Source organism: Lathyrus oleraceus, chromosome 5 (genome assembly GCF_024323335.1).
Source record: "Lathyrus oleraceus cultivar Zhongwan6 chromosome 5, CAAS_Psat_ZW6_1.0, whole genome shotgun sequence".
NCBI lineage: Eukaryota > Viridiplantae > Streptophyta > Magnoliopsida > Fabales > Fabaceae > Lathyrus > Lathyrus oleraceus.
The window spans coordinates 456953551-456960137 of NC_066583.1; the positions used below are offsets into that span (position 1 = coordinate 456953551).

Genomic DNA, 6587 nt, shown 5'->3' on the forward strand with positions numbered 1-6587 from the left:
CCTATCAAAAGAAAAAAAAAGAAAAAAAAAACATTGCATCCATCCATTCATTGCATATGCATAAAAAGCAAAACTCTTAGTTGTTTCGCATTATTTCAGGAATCCAAGGCTTGTTAGCAAGATGAATCCTGAGAGAAGAGGCACTTTTCAGTTCAAATACAAGAACGTGGACCTTACTAGCCTGCAGAAGTTGAGTGCCAAAATAACACCCCTCAAACTCAACAGCTTTGTACAAAACTATGAAAGAATTCTGGACATCCTAAATGAGAAGATGGACATGATGACCGCGGTGACTATTGCTCAGTTCTATGATCCACCTCTACGTTGTTTCACGTTTTCTGACTTCCAGTTGGCTCCTACCTTGGAGGAGGTTGAAAGGATCATAGGCCGGAATTTGAAGGATCATAATCCATTTCTTAAGCTCGATGAAGATATTCCTCCCAAGAGGATATCTTCAGCTTTGGGTCTGAAAATTTCTGAAGTCATAGACAATTGGGATGTGAAAGGACCTTACAGTGGTTTTTCTAGGAAGTTCTTGGAAGATCAGGCCAAGAAGATGGAAAAAGAAGGGAATTGGGAAGCCTTTTATGTTGTGTTAGCCGTGTTGGTATATGGGATAGTTCTCTTCCCAAATATTGACCATTTTGTGGACCACCTGGCGGTGAGAATTTTCCTCTCTGGTAACCCTGTACCGTTCCTCTTGGCAGATCTCTACTACACTCTCCATGATCGTCATGAGAAGAAGGGAGGAATCGTCTTATGTTGTGCACAGTTGTTGCATGCCTGGTTTAGATCCCATATGCCCGAAGAAGGTCCTTTTGTCTCAAAGGAACTCAAGCCCTTCCAAAAGTTAGCTTCCCTCACCTCCAGTCATGTTAAGTGGTATATCAGGGATTGGGAAACCGAGAATGTGATTGTCAGCATTGGAGACTTCCCCAATGTGCCGTTGATAGGAACCAAGGGTTGCATCAACTATAACCCCATGTTATCTCTAAGGCAGCATGGGTATCCTATGAATGGCCCTCCAAAAGCTGAAGCTCTAGAGCCTTTCATCTTACATGGTGTTGAAGCGGATCATCCCATGGTGAAAAAGATCAAGAGGTCTTGGCAAGCAGTTATCAGGAAAGGTAAGGAGTTGGGTAAGAGAAATGTCATTGCCCAAGAGCCTTACACTTGTTGGGTTAGAGAGAGGGTTCAGATGATTAAACTCCCTTATCCATTTGATCCTTCTATCTATCCATTGGTTCCGGAGCCAGAACCCATATTACCTGAAGATGTAGAGAAGCTCAATGCCCGTATCAAGGAGTTGGAGTTGGAAAATGCTGATTTGAGAATCAAGCTTGGTCGAGTCTCGATAGAGAATGGGAACTTGAAAGACGATCAACAAAAGAAGGACAAAGAGCTTGAAGTCTCCAACAAAAGAGCTAGAGAGTCTGAAGCAAGGAGGGAGAAGTTTGGACAAGCGCTCTATAGCACTAAATCGGTGTTCAAATCAAAGGAAGAGGAGTTGGATAGAGCTTTACTCCGGATTCAAAAACTCAACAAGACTCTGGAACTGACCCTTAAGATGAAAAGAGAAGCACGGTTGATTTCTGAGATTCGTACTCGTGAACTGGAGAATACCATTCAGAAATACAAGGATACTCTGGAACGCGAGAAGCTGAAGACTGAAGAGTTAGAAAGAGTTTGCACACGGTTGAAACATCATTTGGATCGAGCCGATGCTAGAATCCAAGCACTTGAAGGTGGGGATCAGGATGCTGCCTATATGGTGTTGCTAGGTGAGTGCAGATATTGGAGAAACCTCTATAGGGACATAGAGGTGACCAAGGCTGAAGACGTGCGCATTATCCAAGATCTCCAAGGGCTTTACACTGAGTGGAAGGGCAAATTTCTGAAGCGGTCCGGATTTGCGAGTTCCATCATGCGAGAGCTACCTGAGAAGCTGCAAGAAGCTGATTGGTGCATGTATCCAGAGAATACCCCGCATCAAGTCTTTAATTTCATTAAGTTTTGTAAGGCAATGCTAGAAGGGCTGACTACCGACCTTGCTACGGTTCGGAAAGCCCATAAGTCATGAGCACGTTGTTTGTATTTGAACTTGGATATGAGATTAATGAAAAATCGCTTTTGAGATTCATTTTTATTGTGTTTCATTTCCTTATTACTTTAAATATTTGCAAACAAGTATTGTGGTATTTCTGAAATGAATGATTGAAACTAACCAAGAGTTTTGCAAACAAATGCATCCATACATGCATTCATACATTTTCAAGAAAAATAGAGTCTCATTCCGCCCTTTCTTCCTCCAGTTTCATGCTGAATTTTTAACACCAGTATAATACTCGCGCCAGAGCAAAACAGAGAATGGCTGAACAAGAACAAGAGAGCGCCCGGGTTAGAGTTGAACTAGATGAAATCAAGGGAGGCATGTCCCAGATGCGAGAGATGCTGCAAGCTTTAACCTTCAGTTTTGAGATTCCACAAGCGACCGTGATTTCAGAGACCACGGGCCCGGCAGTGGAAGTCCCACCTCAGAGGACGTTACCCTCAACCATTCCTCCATATGGGCTACCCTATGACTTCGTCCCCCGAGCGGAGGTGGTGCACGACATGGGGCAATCTGTCCAACAAGCCGTGCCATTACCGGTTTACACTGATGCACGTCCAGTCATCCACACTGTGGTTCCACCAGCTGCCTATGCTAGGCATATTCCTCATTATGAAGATCAAAACCACATGTATCAGACTGTTGACTCAACTGTTGCTGGTGACGAAGTAAGGTTTGAGGACTTCAGGGAGGTAAAGGAGAACATGCAGCTCCTTGAGAAGAAATTCCGAGATCTAGAAGGAGACCACGTCTTTGGATCTGCTGCCAAAGAAATGTGCCTTGTATCCGGTTTGGTGATTCCGGCCAAATTCAAAACTCCAGACTTCGACAAATACAAGGGGCATACTTGTCCAAAAAGCCATCTCATCATGTATTACCGCAAAATGGTTGCACACGTGGAGGATGACAAGCTGATGATCCACTACTTTCAGGATAGCTTGAGTGGGGCTCCTTCCAAGTGGTATTTGAGTCTGGATCAGAACAGGATCAGGTGTTTCCAAGACCTGTCAGATGCGTTCATAAAACATTACAAATACAATATGGACATGGCGCCTGACAGAAGACAGTTGCAAATCATGTTCCAGCATGATAAGGAGTCCTTGAAAGAATACGCTCAAAGATGGAGGGAACTGGCTTCTCAGGTTGAACCACCTCTTGCTGAGAAGGAATTGGCTGAACTGTTTATCGACACTGTCCAACCCCAGTTCTACGAGAAGATGGTTGGAAGTGCTTCTTTGGGATTCTCCGAGCTGGTTGCTATAGGAGCTCGCGTTGAATATGGTGTAAGGAATGGCAAACTGGCGGCTGTAGCTGGAACTTCAAATGCTAATCAGAAGAAGTTCTTTGGAGGGTTTCCTAGGAAGAAGGAAGGGGAAACAAATGCTGTAACTGTTGGTCAAGGAAGAGCTCCTCCAAGAAGGAGACCACAACAATACTCACCTCAGCAGTATGTTCAACAACCAATTCCCTATCAACAACCCATGTATCCCGTCCAGTATGCTCCGCAACCATACGTAGCTGCTGTGACGCCTGCGTTCAATCAATAGCCTGCTCAGGCTTATCAAGTGCCTCCAGTCTATCGACCAGCTCCAGTTCAACAACGTGCTGCAACTCCGCCAGCCTATCAACAAGCACCAGCAGCTCCTGTTTATCAACAACCGAGAGCTCAAGTTCCAAGGCAAAATGCTCAGAACCAGAATAGGAGGCAAAGGGAGAGGGCAACCTTCAATCCAATCCCAATGTCGTACACTGAGCTTTATCCCTCCTTGTTGCAAAAGGGTTTGGTGGTTCCCAGACCTATGGGACCTCCACCTGATCATCTTCCTCCGTGGTACAACCCTAATGCGCACTGCCCTTTTCATGAAGGTGCCCCCGGGCATGACTTAGAGGGTTGTTACGCTCTGAAGCATAGGGTTCGGGAATTGATTGAGAGCAAGATCTTGTCTTTTAAAGACATGGGACCGAATGTGAAGAACAATCCTCTTCCTCCCCATGAAAATCCTGGAGTCAACGCCATTGAAGACGCTTCTGTTGGTGTTACGGTTGATAAGGTGGAGGATGTTAAGACTCCTTTGGCAGCATTCCATGCCCGATTGGTGGAAGCTGGCCTGGTTAATGTTGATCATAACAACTGTGAAGAGTGTGCCACACACCCAAAAGGATGTCAGGTGGTACGAGACAATATCCAAAACTTGATGGATGAAGGAGTGCTTCAAATATCCAGTGCTGTGAAGAACGAAGATGTGTTGGTAATTGAACCTTGTTTCAATTTACCCGAACCAGTGGAAATCCCTTACTATAGCAGAAGGGTGGCGCTTGAGAATAGTCATTCGTTGCCTGTTGAAATATGTATGCCCGCACCTTTTCCGTATGAGAGCACCAAGGTTGTGCCTTGGAAATATGAGATTACTGTTGTGGATAAGGTTGTTGAAGGAAGTTCAGACGCTGAAGTGACAGAAGCTGTAAGTGAAGACGTCACCAATATTGCAGGAATGAGCAGAATGACCCGTAGTGGTCGAATCTATACGCCTGAATTCAATGTGACCCCTCAAGGGCCGGCCAAGGAATCAACAGTTGTAGCTCCCACTAAAGAACCCGAAGTGGTTCAATCCGAAGATGATGTTGAATTCTTGAAGTTGATCAAGAAAAGTGACTACAAGGTTGTGGACCAGTTGCATCAGACACCATCTAAAATCTCTATTCTGTCTCTGCTATTGAACTCCCAAGCCCATAGGGAGGCTTTGTTTAAGGTGCTTGCTCAAGCTCATGTAACACAAAGCATAACAGTAGACCAATTTGATGGAGTGGTTGCAAACATCACAGCTTGCAACACTTTGAGCTTCAGTGGAGAGGAATTACCTGAGGATGGACAAAATCACAATCGTGCCCTCCATATCTCGGTAAAATGCAAAGATGATGCTTTGGCAAGAGTGTTGGTTGATACTGGATCTTCTCTAAATGTTATGCCAAAGAGAACACTCGCCAAGTTATCATATCAAGGACCAGCTATGAAGCCTAGTGCCTTGGTAGTGAAAGCTTTTGATGGTTCCAGGAGAACCGTGATTGGAGAGGTGGAATTGCCCAGATTGATTGGCCCTCATGTATTCCCGATTAACTTCCAAGTCATGGATATTAATCCAGCATATAGCTGCTTATTGGGGCGTCCCTGGATTCATGCTGCAGGGGCAGTTACCTCTACCTTACATCAGAAAATGAAGTTTGTAGTGGACAATCAATTAATCATCATTTCTGGAGAGGAGGACTTTGTGGTTAGTCACCTTTCATCCTTCAGATACATTGAGGCTGATGAGGACGCTTTGGAAACTTCTTTCCAAGCTCTTGAAATAGCCAATGCCACTTTTGTGGAAATGAAGGACCCTGTTGGGAAAGCTTGTTCATCTTTCGCGTCTCTGAAAAGCGCAAAGTCTAGTATTGAAGGAGGAAACCCTGAAGGTTGGGGTCAACTTATTGATATTCGTGAGAAGCATGATCGCTTTGGTCTGGGATATGTGCCTTCCGCTGCGAAAGGAGCCCGAGTCCCTACAAAGGACAACACCCGAAGCATCCAGGAAGTATTCCTCAGCACAGGATTCATCCATGGAGATCAAGTCAATGCAATTGAAGATAGCACCGCAAATGAAGATAAGCCATGTTTGGTTTACCGGTGTGAGACAGCTTTGAACAACTGGAAGGCGGTTGAGATCCTCGAAATTTTTCCTTTGTCAAAGTAATAATTGTTGTATTTTTCCTTTCAAATCCTTAGCTCTGCCCAAGGCTAATGGATCACGTTGTAGGGACCCTTTTCATTTTCAAATAATCATTATCAATGAATGAAAGACATTTTGTTAAATTCTTTTTTTCATTTACTGGGTTTTCTCATAAGAAAATGGCAATCTTTTCAAAAACAAAAAGAAAATATTTCATTTGTGCATTTTATTTTTACTTTTCTAAAAGAAATCAATCATTCAAACATGCAGAATAAACGATAACCCCGTTGAATCCAATGACTTTACTACCTCTCATTACTTTGACTCCCCTATCTACCAAGCGGAAGAGGAGGGTGAAGAAGATTGTTACATCCCCGACGAATTGGCAAGGCTGCTCGAGCACGAGTCCAAAGCCCTTCAGCCACATGAAGAACCGGTGGAAACAATCAACCTTGGCACAGAGGAAGAGAAGAAAGAAGTCAAGATCGGCACCACACTTGAAGTCAGCATCAAAGAGAGATTGGTTAAGCTGCTACAAGAATATGTGGATGTATTTGCATGGTCATACCAGGATATGCCAGGTCTAGACACCGACATCGTTGAGCACAAGCTTCCGCTTCAGCCAGAATGCCCACCAGTAAAACAGAAACTCCGAAGAACAAGACCAGATATGGCTCTGAAGATTCGTGAAGAAGTCAAACGACAATTTGACGCTGGTTTTCTCGCAGTGGCGAAGTACCCATAATGGGTAGCTAACTATGTACCTGTGC

General features: G+C 44.3%; 2 protein-coding genes across 2 annotated transcripts; both read left to right on the forward strand.

Moving 5' to 3' along the window:
• Positions 1-2367: 2367 nt before the first annotated feature.
• On the forward strand, positions 2368-3657 carry LOC127081299 (uncharacterized). The gene has a single exon (XM_051021570.1). The coding sequence runs from the start codon at positions 2368-2370 to the stop codon at positions 3655-3657; it is 1290 nt and encodes a 429-aa protein (XP_050877527.1).
• A 192-nt stretch (positions 3658-3849) lies between these two features.
• LOC127081300 (uncharacterized) lies at positions 3850-5225 on the forward strand. The gene is made up of 2 exons (XM_051021571.1): positions 3850-5010; positions 5163-5225. The coding sequence occupies exons 1-2, from the start codon at positions 3850-3852 to the stop codon at positions 5223-5225; spliced, it is 1224 nt and encodes a 407-aa protein (XP_050877528.1).
• Positions 5226-6587: the final 1362 nt, after the last annotated feature.

What these genes read in the sequence shown, in the direction of transcription:
- LOC127081299 (XM_051021570.1), top strand. Translation starts at nt 2,368, where the DNA reads ATGGCTGAACAAGAACAAGAGAGCGCCCGGGTTAGAGTTGAACTAGAT.
- LOC127081300 (XM_051021571.1), top strand. Translation starts at nt 3,850, where the DNA reads ATGTCGTACACTGAGCTTTATCCCTCCTTGTTGCAAAAGGGTTTGGTG. An exon ending in ATCGTGCCCTCCATATCTCG is followed by an intron (nt 5,011 to 5,162) that starts GTAAAATGCAAA and finishes TGATGGTTCCAG; the next exon opens with GAGAACCGTGATTGGAGAGG.